Raw genomic sequence first — 14,942 nt, 5'->3', positions numbered from 1 at the left:
AGGCATTAGCTTGAAAGGATATTAAGAAAGAATTCTTGTAGAATGTGAGATTTTATCTGGACTTGAAGGAAGCCAAGGAAGCCAGGATGCAAAGATGAAAAGGGAGAGTATTACAAGTACGGGGAATATCCAGTAAAATGCATGGGTTTGGGAGATAGAGTTTCTTGTTTAAAGAACAGCCAGGAAGCCAGTGTCACTGGATTCATAAGTACTTGTCAGAATTGTGGTGGTTATGGTGTAAGAAGAAGACTAGAAAAGTTAGGCGTGGTCAGATTATGAGTTTAAAAAAACCAAACCAAATTTGATATTTGATCTTGGAGATAACAGGGAGACATTGGAGTTTATTGATTAGAAAATTGATATAGGTAGGCTTGTATTTAAGAAAATCAATCTGACAGCTAGATCAAAGATGAACTGGAATGGGGATAAACGAGCCAGAGAGACCAACAAGCAGGCTATTATCTGGAGGTGAGAAGACAAAGAAATGGAACAGGATGGGAGTCTTAGAGAAGACAAGGAGGCATATATGAGGGATGAAAAATCAACAGGATTTGGTAACTGATTGCATACGGGGTTGAGGATTGGTAAGAGAGTGAGGAATTGAAGATGACATAGATTGTGTGATTGTGTGACTGTGAGGATGGTTAGAGAAATTGGGGAAGGGAGGGTTGAGAGAAGATAATCAGTTCAGTTTTGGTCATGTTGAATTTAAACTCAATTCAGGACATCCAGTTTGAAGTGCCTGATAGGCCCCTGGAAATATAAAACTAGAGATCAGGGGAGAAGTTAGGACTGGATAAATAGATCTGAGAATCATTGAGGTTGGTAGCTGAATCCAAGGGAGCTGAAGAGCTCTCTAAGTGAAAGAATGTAGAGAGAAAGAAGGTCCAAGACAAAGATGGGGAACAATCATGCTTAGTGGGCATGAATGGATGAAGAGCTCCAGAAAAATTAGAACTGAGATGTCATTCATTTAGTTTCAATTGAGGTAATTAGGAGGTGCAATGGATAGAATGTGTTGGGGGGAGAGAATGGAGTAGGTTGGTTTTTGGGTGCGGGGGTGAAGTCAGAAAGATGAGTTCAAACTGAGTCTCAGATACCAGTTGGGTGATTTTGGCCAAATCACAACCTCTGTCTGTGTTTCCTCAACTGTAAAAAATGATGTGAAGATCAAGTAAAATAATATTTATAAAGTATTTGACAGAGCGCCTAGCATTATATAAATGGTAGCTTTTATTATTATCATCAATATCATCATCATTATTATTATTATTAGTTGAGTGAAGTTGTAAGACAGATCACAAAGGATTTAGAAGTTTAGAAGAGATGAAGAAGAGGTTCTGAGTACAGACAGATTTTTTTCAGGGTATTTGGCTAAGAAAGGCAAGAGAGATCTAGGATGATTTGCAAAGTTGGTGGAATCTAGCAATCACTGTTCTTGAAGGATGGAAGAGACTATTTATAGACGGCAGCTAGTAAAGATTGAAGATGGTGGGGTGACATCAAGGGCAATCTGGAAAAGTCAGTAAGGAATGGGGTCAATGGGGTTGGTCTTAGTGAAAAGGGTTACCTCTTTGTTAGATACTGGAATAAAAGAGGAAATGTTGGGGGTTGGTGCTAAGAAGAGGGGGAAGAGGGCACTAAGGACAAATGGCCTCAATTTTCTAGGTGTATTATGAAATGAGAGACTGAGGTAAAGAGTACTATGGGGGGGGGTTAGAGTATAGAAAATAAGATATAGAACAGGCATTTTAGAGTAGAATTAAAGAATCTATTAGGGAGAAGTAATAGTAGTCCTTGCTGCACAAGGGCTAAATCGAGGTAAAGCATAAATTTGTGGTAGAACCAAGTACCATGGAACCAAAATCTGCCATCTGTGCATTATTAACTCAGATCACAGATAAAAATGTTATATATTTTTTAGGATCAATATCCTTAGTGTACTTACTAAAGACATCCAGGTTAGCTTGAACCCTTTGAATTCATCAGCCAATGATGAATCCACTTAATCGATGAAGTCTTGTCTAGCACAGATTCCTCCTGGTGACAACCTTGCCAAATGCTTTAGGGAAATCTAGGTAAACTATCTACTGCATCCCCTGACCTGCCTGTTCAGTAACCTCATAAAAGGAGATGTTACTCTTGAAAGCAACTAGATCTCAATGAAACCATGTTTTTTTGGTATTACCACTTCCTTTTCCAAATGTTCACCAATCATTTTTAAAATATTTTTGCCAAGAATCAAGCTCACCCACCTATAATTGGAAGATACCCGCCACCCCTTGAAATATTGGGCCATTTGATCTCTTCCAGAACTCTGCTGTTCTCTGTGATCTTTCAGAGATTGTTGCCAGTGTCTTGGCAATTACATCTACCAGATCATTACCTTCTAGGCAATTCTTCTGAGTCTGGTTACTTGAACTACTCTAGGAGTAGCTGGATGCCACTACCTAGCCTTAGCCATTTTTGTCCTATTCTTTCATGTTAAAAGATGATTCTTGGCAGAGAAACAAACAAAATGAATTGAGTAGTCTTTTCTCTTTCATGTGTTATTCAGTTTAAGTTTCAATTCTATTCCTTTTTTTCTTTCTCCCAATATAACTACCCTCACCCCTTTCACTACATCTCATTAGCTCTCAGGGATTCAATGATCATCTCTATGATGATTCAATATGCCTTTTACTAGATCTCACTAGCTCACAGGGATTCAATGATCATCTCTATGATGATTCAATACGCCTTTCACTAGATCTCACTAGCTCGAAGGGATTCAGTGATCATCTCCATGATGATTCACTCTATCTTCTGATGATTCTCAGATCTACTAAATTGGTGCCAGTTTCTCTCCTGACTTCCAGTTTCACATCTTCAACTGCCTTTTTGACATTTTGAATTGGGTCCTTGTAAACATCTTAAATATAATATGTCCCAAACTAAACTCCTTATCTTACCTTATTATTATTATTATCTTTCCCTATCTTTAGTATCAAACCATTCCCCATTCTTCCAGTTCTTTAGGCTCAAAACTTTGATGTCATCCTCAACTCCTTTATCAGTTCCCTCAATTCCTCAGTATCATTCCCTATGTCCAATCTGTTGCAAAGTACTATTGATTTTATTTTTGTAACATCTTTTAAATATGCTCCTTGTCTTGTCTGATACGACTCCCATCTTGGTCCAGCTCCTCATTGCTTCATAATTAGACAATTGCACTAGCTTGCTGGTTGGTCTGCCTGTCACAACTTTGTTTCTTGCTCCATCCTCTACTTAACTGATCTTTCTGAAGTACAAGTTTGACCATGGCACTCCCTGTCAGTAAGTTCCAGTGGCTATTTATTACATCCAGGATTAAATCTAAAATTCTCTGTTTGGTGGCAAAAGACTTTCTTTATCTGCTCCTCCTTATACCTTATCTTGTCTATGAACCAATCAATTCTACCATTGTTCTTGGATGGATGTTAATTTTTCTCCCTATGGTTCAACACTTTTATAATTTTCCCTTGACTAGAATGTCTCAGGTCACTACTCTGTTCTGTGTATCCCCCCCCCCCCCCACTAGTATGTAAGCTCCCTGAAGGCAGGAATTTACTTCTGTATTTATATCTCCAGTGCTTGATACATAACAAATGCTTAATAATTGCTTTTCTATTCATTCATTCAGAGAACTTGACCACTCATGTGAAATTGGTGTGACGTTATAAATTCTCCCCTTCTATTCTCCCCCATTCCCATCAATCCTCATGTTTACCTTTTCTTCTGAGTCCTTCTTTTTGCTACTCCCTCCCATTTTTTCCTTTAGTTTTCTGTAAAATGAGGATGCTGGATTAGTTAATAGCTGATATTTACATAGTATTTTACACAAAATGACCAGGTGGTTTTTCAAATCCTATGTTCTAATGTTCCTTCTAATTTTGCCATTCTATGTATGAAGATTATACAAAAATCACGTTAGAGGTGAAGTTCGACTCTTTCATTTGACTAGAAAATCAAGGCCTAAGAAACTTAGTAACTTGCTCAAGATTATAGGGCCAAAACCAGAATATAGATCTTGGGATTCATAGACTAATGCTCCTTCACTGCTTAAACCACTTTTTCTCCTAATCCCTTCAATAATAATGCTTGTCCTTCATTCTTGAAGAAGACCATGATATCAAGGGGGTGATGCCATGGCAAGCACATAAATTGAATTTGAGTGGGGAGGGGGGGCTGTGCTAGGTCACTAGTCTCACTTTCTCCTCCAGAGCCATCTTGATCCAGTGGCCAGATATGAATCAGGACAACTGCAGATGGTCCTGAATGAGAGACAATCAGGGTTAAGTGACTTGCCCAGGGTCACACAGCTAGTGTCAAGTGTCTCAGGCCAGAGTCTAACTCCTGTCCTCCTGACTCTAAGGCTAGTGCTCTATTACCTTAGGGGTAGTAACTAGGTGGCACAGTGAATAGAGCACTAGCCTCGGAGTCAGGAGGACAGGAGTTCGAATTTGACCTCAGACACTTGACTGTTACTAACTTTTGTGACCTTGGTCAAGTCACTTAACCCAGATTGCCTCCCATTCGGGGCCATCTCCTGTAGTCCTGATGCACATTTGACCAATGGACCCAGATGGTTCTGGAGGAGAAGGTGAGACTGCTGACTTATGGCAGTAGCCCCTCACTCAAATCCAATTCATGTGCTTGTCATGGTTACCATTGTATGCTTTAAGGATCTTTCTAGGTTTAATTTTTTTTTTTTTTTTGCATTCTGGTTGTTCTAACGGACATTTTCTGTTCTCAGGGCTCTCAAATGCTCTAGGTCTAGGTTCCTCTCGGACTTCTAAGGTGTTAAAGTCCTTTTCCGCTCTGAAATTGTAGGTCCAATAGCATAAGATCTCTCCTAACTCTGCCATCCTGTTCCAGCACTGAAGAACACTTTAGTAGGGTTCTAGGCATTGGCCTTGATTTGGGTGCCAGTCTGGCAGTGGGTAGGGGAGCCGGGATAGTAGCTGGGCAGAACCAGTCAGTGGGAACGCAGGAGCCCAGTTGGGACAGTGTCAGAATTCGAAGGCGGTAACTTCTCAGCTGGAACTCGGAGAGGTTGGGGTGGTGGGGGAAGGGAGGAGGAGAACCAGTGGCTGGAGTAGAAGGGGGGCAAGGCAGCAAGGTTTCTGTCCTCCCCGGTCCTGCCAGGCCCTGCGTAGGCAGAGGGCGAGGGCGAGTGGAGGAGACAAAGACCTCCCTCCTCCTCTCCCTCCGTCCCTCCCTAGGACCTCCCGAGCCAGTGGGGCCGAGGAGGAGGCGGCGCGGGGAGCGGGCACCGGGTGGAGAGGGAGGCGGGGTCCGGCGGCAGCTTCAGGCACCGGGGGCGTCACCGGGGCAGGGCGCAGGGCGCAGGGCGCACGGACCGGAGCCCGGGGAGCCGCCGAACAAAGGCTCCTGGGCGGCCCAGGCGGCGGACGCTCGGACCCGGGCTCTGCACTCCGGGGCCAGCGGGCTCTAACTGCCGGAGCTGCGCGGCCGCCGGCCCGGGGCGAGGGGCGGGGAAGCGGCGAGGAGGAGCCGGGGCCCCGGAGCCGGCCCTGGGGCTGGGGGCGGGGGGCAGCACGCTGCCTCTCTCAGCTGGAAGCGCCTCGGCGGAGCCGGAAAATGCGCCCCAGAGACTCGGGGGCTTGCAGCCCCTGGTGCTTCCTGCTGCTGCTGCAGCTGGGCTGCCGGGGCGCAGCGCAGCTGCGGAGACAGTGAGTACCCCGGCGGGCCGGGCGCGGGCCGGGCGCGGGCTGGAGAGGGAGGGTGCCCGGCCAGCTCCCAGCTCCGACCCGCCGCCTCTGCCCCAGCTCTCCCTCCCCTCCTCGTCCCCCAGCTTCCCGCTGCTGGACGCATCTACCCTTCTCTCGGCCCCAGGGCTCATTCCCATGCACTCTGCCATCTCTTTCTACCCCTCCACACACAGATGCACACAGACACACAGACACACACGCACACACACACAGACACACACGCAGACGCACAGACACAGACACACACACACACACACACACACACACACACACACACACACACACACACACATACGCCCGGGAACCTCTCTCTACCTGCATCCTCTAGGATTTTCCCTACATTACTCCGGGCAGGGAATTGGAGTCAGACAGTCTGGGTTCCTGCTCCCACACCTCCTCGCAGCTCGTGTTCGGCCTCGGGCAAGCTCACTCAACCCCTCGGAAGCCTAGTCTGGAAGGGGACCAGTGGACTAGATGGATCCTCCGTCCAGGCTGGGGCCAGCCCGCTAAGGTCCCCACCAGCTCAAACATTCCACGGCCGTGGCCAGCCTTGCCTGTGGGGGAGGAATTTCATTTAAAGGTGCCCCGAGGGGAGGAGAAACTTGCCCTTTCGCCCAAGGGATGGCTGGGCCACCTCGTGGTGCCCAAGCCTTGGAGAAAGCCTTTTGCGGTGCGCTTTCCCCTCTAGCGCTCGGCGCTCCTTGACCCAGGGAGTGGATACCTCTGTCCCCAGAGAGAGACGGAGGACTCGCAGCTGCTCCCCTTACTAGGAAATACTTGCCAGCCTGCCAAGCTGTGCTAAGACCTGACAGGGCGGTCAGTCACGGGGGCTCGAACCGGAGCTGTCAAGTCACTAATCAAACCGTCCAAACTAAACACTGAAGTTCAAACCTAACGTTCTTCGCCTGCTTCATTGGGGTAGACCCCCTTGCCTAGTAGGAAGCGGTGCATGGACAAGGCATCGGGAGGGAATGGGAAGCTCAAAATTCTCTTTCTGAAGTTAGACGTCAAGAGGAGAAGCGGTGGGAGCGGCGAAAGTATGCGGACTGGGGGTGGGAGGGGAGGTGGGAGAGCAGGACTCTCATCATGTGATGCAGGGTCCAGGCAAGCCCTGCCACTCATGGACTCCGGGTGGTTGAGCAGAGAATTTAGCCTCTTTGGACTTCGCATTCCCCATCTAGAAAACGGAGAAAATAAAACCAGCTCTGCCTCAAAACAGGGGACCTCTTCAGAGAACATCTAATCCAAATCCTTCATTTTTCAGAGGCAGAAACAGGCTCAGAGAGAGAGGCAGGAACTTTTCCAAGGTCACATAAAGGATAAATGGGAACTGGGGCAGCTTTTAACTTCTAAGTTACGGGAGATCACTATGATGTCCTTTTTCAACACTAAGGTCTCTTTCCTCATGAATTTATACACGAAGAAGTAGTAAAACTTCTGCTCAAATAGATTTCAGATCTGGCATCCCTCAGCTGAGGGTGTCAGAGCAGGCCCATTCACAAACTTTGAATAGCCTGGTAGCTCCAGAAGGCAGACTCGAGGACCAGAAAACTAATATTGCCTGTTGAACAGGACAGCATCACCATAGCAATGGAATTCACTAAATGATGACTTGGGGCTTGCAAAATAGCCTGACCTTCATCCCACAGCAACAATTCATCATTCCTTAAAGGACCTAGTAACAAAGAATCAGGAAGCTAAGAGAGCCTTTGTATTTCTTGTATTTTAAGCCTTAATTCACAGGAGGGTATCTTTCAAGACTGGCTGATAAGAGACCATTTTTCCTCATAAATGTTAGAAAGTTTGTTCTAGGAATTATTATATCCTATTTTTTGTAACTGAAGAAAAATCTAATTCAATAACATTGAGATCTCAAGGCTGGGAAGCATATATGCATTTGTACAATTCACATTTAAGTAAGAAGAGAGTCTGGAAATCAGGGATTTAAAATGATAACAGAGCAGGCAATGTATGAAGCTTTCCCACTAGAAATTTTAGGAAGACAATGGCGGTGTGGTGGCTCTACTTAGAGCTGGACTCCAAAGACTGGAATTCAGGTCTCAGCTGGGCCTCCAAGTGTGTGAATACCCAGGAGGTGACTGACACAGTTTTATTGTTGATGGGCAAGTCATAGAACAACTCAGTTCCTCCCCCTGTAAAATGAAGATAATCATGATATTTTTTAGAGTTGTTTAGAGAAAAGTATTTGTAAACTCTAAACTGCTATAGAAAAGGATCTCCCATAATATTATTTATGTGAAAATTGCCTTTCTGCAGAATTGGTGAACGGTCCCCTGAGGTCAGCTGAATTCAATTAATCAAGCATTTGTTAACTGCCTCCTTTGTAGGAGGTACTAGGTCTCCCTCTTGTCTATTTCTATTTTAATGAATTTAATGAATTAATGTACATGATTCCTTTTCAATAAAAGAATAAAGTAGCATGAGCTGCCAAATTTAGACGTTGTGGTACTGGTGGTAATGTTTTAAAACCATTTTAGTCCAAGGTATAACTTGGAAAGGGTATCTTATTGGGAGTCAGGAATCCTGCCTTAATAGCCTGGTAAGGCTATTAAATTACTACAGGATCTTGGACAAGTCCTACTTCTCTCTAGGCCTTGAATTTTCTCATCTCCACAATTAGAAAGACCTGAGCTACATACTCTCTGAGATTCTAGTCTTTATGGTTTAGTTTCTGAACATATACTAAGATTCCTGTAAGCTCAACTCTTAGCATTCTAGGTCTGGCATTTAAAGAAAGGTCCTTTACAATGGTGCAGATCCCTCCCTGGCAGAAGCTGATGGAGCTCTTTGGCATGATCCATGGTGTCTCAGTTTTCTCACATGCCATCTCTGGCACTGTAGCGATGAGTACCCAAGGCATGACTGAATAATCACTCTATAGTTGATAAGACTGACTGTAGTTCATCCTCTTTCTTGTCAGTTAGGCATAGACAATCCTTAATTGCCAGTTTTTCTCACCAATTTTCAATTTTTCTTTTTCAGGGGTTATTTGATTGCTGCTCCTTCGGTGTTTCGGTCAGGAGTTGAAGAGGTCATTAGTGTGACGATCTTTAACTCCCTAAGGGAAACAGCTGTGCAGATCCAGCTAGTGGTCAAAGGGGAGACTGTAGCCCAGAGCCATGGAACCATTCTTGGTAAGTGGTCCTTCAGGGTCACTCAAGTGCTATTAGAAGCTTGGATTTTTGCTTTCACAAGACAAATGGTTATTCTAGGATTCTGTTGGTTTCAGCCTCATATTATAATTATTTACTAATTGGTGGATGATTCCTAGCAACATCTTAATGTCTCTGCATTTCCCCCCAAACACATACAGCACTGATATTCTTTTTAGTCTTGGTTTGCTGCAGATAGCTAAGTGATCCTGGATCAGTCTGGATACCAGATAGAGGCCAAGGCAGTGCTTGGATTTTAACCTGATTGTTCTCAATTTCAAGTCCAAAGTTTGTTTTGTATCAATAATTCGCTGTGTGCAAGACACTCTCTGGGCTATGGGCTAAGGGGTGGGGAGTTTGAAAGCCTTTCTCCATCGGGGAACTTGTAGACTAGTTGGAAGAGATGTAAGTGTGGGAAAAGTGTAATTACAGTTCAAGAGATAACTCTCTGGGAGATGTGACAAGATATTGTGACATGTCTAGTCAGTAAATACTCTGGGTTTTGAGGGGAAATACAGAATGATGGTTTAAGTAAGTTTGCCACAGATTTTTGAAGAAAGATGCTTTTACTGTAGTAGTAGGTGGGATACATTGATAAGAACAGAGACCTTCTGGGGAAGATTCAGTCAATCTTTTAGTCAAAATCTGCTTCTTTCCCTTTCTATATCCTACTCTAGCCTTTCCCCCAGTAGCCTTAAAATTAAATCCCTACCAAAACAGTTATCTCTCTCAGTAGAGGAAATACTTTGGGTGATTTCGCTGTTGACAGAGCCTGCTTGGAGTCAGAGGACCTTGGGTCTGAATCTAAATTATGATAACCATCAGCTTGACTATGGGCAGTTACTTAACTCCTGGAGCCTCACTTTCATTATCTGTTAAATGGGGAGGTTTAACTCCTAAGCTATGGGAAAGAAAGCACCCTGTAAATTTTTAAAGGTACCATTTCCTTCCAGGGTCTTTCCTGATTGCCACCATTACTAGTATTTTCTCCCTTTTGAAATCATTTTGCATACATTTTACTTTCTCATTTGTGTATGTGTTGTAATGCCACAGGAGAGAGAGTAAATTCCTTGAAGGCATGTGCTTGTTTCATTTTTGTTGATACATAGACACTTTTATTGGACGTTTAATTTGTTGGACTGAAATAGAGCATTATAGAGATGAGTTGTTATTATCAGCATAGAGCTTTAAAGTTTCCCACTTCATCCATGAAACTGTCCCTGATTTTTCCTTGCCCAGGCAGGGTATGATCAACTCTCTCTCCCCTTATCTCTAGTGCTGTTTTTAATTCTCCTGTGCTCTTAAAGACACACTAAGAGGTTAAAAGACTTGTCCAGGATTTCAAGTCCATTGTTCTAGCCACAACATTAGTATTTATTAAGAACTTACTATGTGCCAGATGTCCTACTAAGGCTGGAGATACAAAAAACAAAAACAAATCAGGCTCTGACCTCAAGAAGCTTACATTCAAGTGAGGGAGACAATACGTGGTTAACTAAAGATAAAATATATGGAGTCACAGGTGGGAAGTAATCTGAGAGAAGACTCCAGCAGCTGGGGTACCTAGAAAAGTCTCCTGTGCTTGGTGGGATCTGAGCTGAGGTTTAAAGGAAGTTGAAGAGAAGGAGAAAAAAAACAGAAAAAAATTGGAGATGAGGTGGAGAGTTGTATTAAAGGAGCAGTGAGTAGGTTGGTGTGTATGGATTTCAGAGTGTATGGAGGGGAGTGACATGTGAGAAGAATAGGAAAAGTTGGAAGGGCACAGACTATTTAGAGCTTTGGATAAAAGAGCAATTTGTATTTTATCCTAGAGGTAATAGGGAGCCTCAAGAACTCATGGGGGAAGGAGAAGGGAGCTGGGCAGACCTATCGATGATGTTGTGGTTATTGGCCTAGAATCACCTTGACAGTTGGATGGAGTATACATTGAAGCTGGGAGTTGAGGAGGGCCTAAACTAGGGGTTTGGGCCATGGAATGGAGAGAAGAGACATAAATGAGAGCAATTGTGACAAGATTTGACAATGAATTGTATATGTGGACATGGGAGTGAAGAGTCAGTATGAGTTAAGATTGTGAGCCTGGGATAGCTTAGGAGGATGGCTGTGTCCTTGTTTTGTTAGGAAAGTTTAGAGGAGAAGAAGTTGGACTGTGTGTGAGTGTGTGTGTGTGTGTGTGTGTAATGAGTGCTGAGTTTGAAATATCTTTGGGATGTACAAAAGGCATTTAATGATATCTGCAAGCTCAGGAGACAGACTAGGGCTGGGTGGATAGATCTGGAATGATCTGCATAGAGGTGAAAATTGAACCTTTGGGAGCTGATGAGATCACCAGTGAGGCAGTGTGGAGTAAAAAGAGAAGAGGGCCCAGTAGAGAGTCTTGGGGTGAATGTGCTTGAAATGATGATGAGACAGAGAAGGAGGTGTTAGAAAAGTTGGAGTACAGCTAGAAAGAACAGTGTCATCAGAACCTAGAAAGGAAAGAGTCTCCAGGATGTGGTGAACAACAATGTTAAACATTTTGTGGATGTGAGAACGATAAGGACTGAGAAAGATCATTAAATTTGTCAATTAAGGGATCTGGGGTAACTTGGAGTGGGCAGCTTCAGTTGGATGCTGAAATGAGATATTAGACTACAGGGGGTTTAGGAAAGTGTGAGAGAAGAGAGGATGTAGAAGCAATGAGGCTAGTTGGATTTTTTCAAGGAGTTTTATCATAAAGGGGAGGCAGCTGGGATGGTAGCTAGTTGGGTTGGTAAGCTATAATGAAGAATGAGAAAGGTGTGGGCATGTTTATAGGTGGCAGGTGGAGATACAGACAGACACAAAGACAGAGAGAGCTCGAGATATGTAGGATAAGAGTGTAGGGCTGTTAGAGAGGCAAGTCCCTTTAGTGCTCTCCTCTCATTTTACAGAGAGAGAAGCTAAGGTCTAGAGAGGTTAAATGATTTGTCCAAGATAGCACAGGTAGTAAAGTGGCAGAGACAAGATACGGACCCAGGTTTTCTGACCCCAGATCAGCACTCTTTACAAGATGCCGCTTCCCATTGAGAGATAGGTGGGATGGATCTTTGAGTTCAGGAGGGATAGTTTAGTTTGGATTTGTTTTGCAGCCTTTATTCCTAGTGCTCAGCAAAAAATTCTTCTGGTTTATCATATTCTGAGACTTCAAATTAGTGTATAATTCTAGCAAGGAAAACAATAGTGATAAGAATTACAAGCATACTCTATCTAGTGCTTTCCCAACAAGTATTATTTTGCAGTAGCACAATATGTTATATTCAAGATCCACCATAAGGCATCTAAACCCTGTTAACTTCAGTGTCTTAGCAGCTAGTCACTGTCTTTTTGGCAACTTGGCTGGGAGTCTTTAATATTCAGATCATGCATTCAGTGTTTTATAAGCATTTATTAGGCACTAATTACACCTTTCTGAAATGTTTAGAGCAATAATCTGGGTACAAGGAAGAATATATAGTCCCTGTCATCACAGAGTTCATAGTCCAGGAGGAGATAGGACTCAAATACAATCACTGAACTATATAATAATCAATTGATAAATTGTTTTCTGGGACCAGAATTGGGTTAGTAAGACAGCATCATATAGAACACATATTATACATATCATATACATATACTTATATTATACATATATCATACACATATACCTATATGTGTTGCTATGCTTTTTTAAAAATCTCATTTATAGGAGTGTGAGGAGAAGGGCATGGACAATATTTGGACCTAACTGAAGCTTTTTTTTTAAAGTCGGAATTTGGCTCATCTAGAAATGTGAACCCCACATTATAATACTGCTTTTATGGAACTCAGTGTTCTAGTATTTTACCTAACATTAGGTTTTCACTGAACCAATGACTGGCATTGGGTAGGGGATGCCATAATGGAGAATTTCACAGAGCACCTAGAATTGTAGCTCCTTGGGAAACGGAAGGACAGCTAATTTTAGGAGTACTCGGTTTCTCTTCTGTCCATGCTAATGAAGGAATCTTTTTTTTTAACCCCTCTCCCTATGTACTAATTTAAAAATCAGAGCTGAGCTCTTCTAGGATCTGACCTAACTGAAAACCAAAATTTATCCGGGTGTTTATACATTCACTCACCTACCTCCTTTTTGGAAACTGGCTCTCTCTTCTGTTTATCTTAGGTCTTTGGATAAAAAGGAGTCGGTAGGTACACATGTGGGTGTGGTGTTTACACATCTGCCTGACAGATGCTAAACAGAAGTCTTAACTGGCAGGCTTCAACAACAAACACAAGCTGGATGAATGTCTCATGATGATTCACATCCCTTGGAGAACGGTGGTCCCTGACAGCCAAGCATTGTCCTCCCTCTTCATTTCTTGAATTCAGCATCAGCTTTCTCCCCTTCAAGCACTCTGCGGCAGCAGCGGCATGTCTTGGGAGAGGGCCACGAACCAATTAAGCTTGCCAGTCAGCCAAGTTCTTCCTGAATAACTCAACTAAGTCCACCTCACCCTAGGCCTAGAGTTTTCCCCAGAGTCGAGGAAATGACTTCTGAACCACTCTCCTTGCCCTGGTCAGTCTTTTAGAGGGACTTGGATCCAAGTGTTCTCTTCGTAGGGAAGTCCCCCTTTAGTGTAACTTTTCCTATTTGAAAGGAAAACAGCTTCCTTTAGTCAAATAAAGAAATGATCAATTTAACGTCTTTTCATTTTTATTTTCATTTTTAGATAAAGGGACAATCAAGTTCAAGGTAAGCTTTGAATATTTTTATGATATATCACTGTCTCCGTTTTCTCTCTTCTCAACTCTATCATTCACAGGCCACCAAAGTCTTCTTCCTAAGGTCCAGCTCTAACCATGTAAATCCTCCTCTCAAAAGCCAACAGTGGCTCCCTGGTGCCTATAGTCCTGACTTTTCTAGCTAGCCCACCACAATCTGGCTTTAGTCAACCTTTCCAACCTTATCTCATACTATGCCTTTTCAAGCATTCTACATTCCAGCCAGATTGAACTACAGCTTCCCTTAAACCTCTCTCTCTCTCTCTCTCTCTCTCTCTCTCTCTCTCTCTCCCCCTCCCCACATGTAGGCACATACAAGCTCCACTGCTCAAAGTGTACTTCCCATTCCAAATTCCACAAACATTTCTGCCTTAGGAAATTCTTCTTTTTCCAGCTCATCACCTTCTTCCCAAAGCTATTCTTGATCCTCTTAGCCTGGTCACATATCTTGCCTCCTTCCTCCAGTTTCTCTTACCTGTGTCACTTCCTCTGTGTTCCCTTGTGTAACTTATCCATGTTCTGATTTGTTATTGCTATTAATGTGTCCTTTCTCTCCAGTCCTACACTGATTTTAAGCACCATGAGGGCTTGTGTGTGTGTGTGTGTGTGTGTATGTGTGTGTTGTGTATATGTAATGATTTTTCCATCTTTGTATCTCCTGGGCCAAATACAAGTCCCCACATTTTAATTAATTATAAATTGAATTGAGAGAATATATGAAACTGAATAAGATGAGAGAATTTGTGTCTATAAATGAAACTATTCAAGCAGGAAGGGAACCTGCCTTTATTTGAAATAATAAACTTCCAATGTTGGGAAGGACCTCACAGATCATCCAGTCTAGCACCTTCCCAAAGTGTGATTGCCCTCCACAGTTTCCCTGATAAGACATGCTCTGATAAAACATTTCCAGTGATAGAAAAATCACTGCCCATTCCATTGTTAGCCTTGTTCACTGGAGCTCTATCTGGCTTTTCATGTTTTTTCAGGCATTAAGGACGAGGAGAAGGCTCAGGGAGTTCATTTGTGGTCTGGAGTTTATCACTTCTGGTTGAAGATTTCTCTTGCCTAATCTGAGACCCAGGCCCATCCTGACATGTTTCTTTCATCTGTGAGGAGACCGTAATTAGATTTAATCTAGGTCTGGCACAGCATACAATAGAGTTCCAAGCCTGAAGTCAGAAAGACTCATCATCCTGAGTTCAAATTTGGCCTTAGACATTTTATTAGCTGTGTGACCCTGGACAAATCACTT

General features: G+C 43.3%; 1 protein-coding gene across 1 annotated transcript in view; it reads left to right on the top strand.

The window, feature by feature from the left end:
- The first annotated feature begins 5,622 nt into the window (after window positions 1–5,622).
- Window positions 5,623–14,942, top strand: part of CPAMD8 (C3 and PZP like alpha-2-macroglobulin domain containing 8) — a 160,501-nt gene continuing 151,181 nt past the window's right edge. The window contains exons 1-3 of the mRNA XM_074202217.1: window positions 5,623–5,714; window positions 8,757–8,908; window positions 13,636–13,658. Coding sequence (XP_074058318.1) covers window positions 5,623–5,714; window positions 8,757–8,908; window positions 13,636–13,658 — 267 coding nt within the window. The remainder of the gene's footprint in view (window positions 5,715–8,756; window positions 8,909–13,635; window positions 13,659–14,942) is intronic.

Source organism: Macrotis lagotis, chromosome X (genome assembly GCF_037893015.1).
Source record: "Macrotis lagotis isolate mMagLag1 chromosome X, bilby.v1.9.chrom.fasta, whole genome shotgun sequence".
NCBI classification, from domain to species: Eukaryota; Metazoa; Chordata; class Mammalia; order Peramelemorphia; family Peramelidae; genus Macrotis; species Macrotis lagotis.
This window is presented reverse-complemented; position numbering and strand designations above follow the sequence as displayed.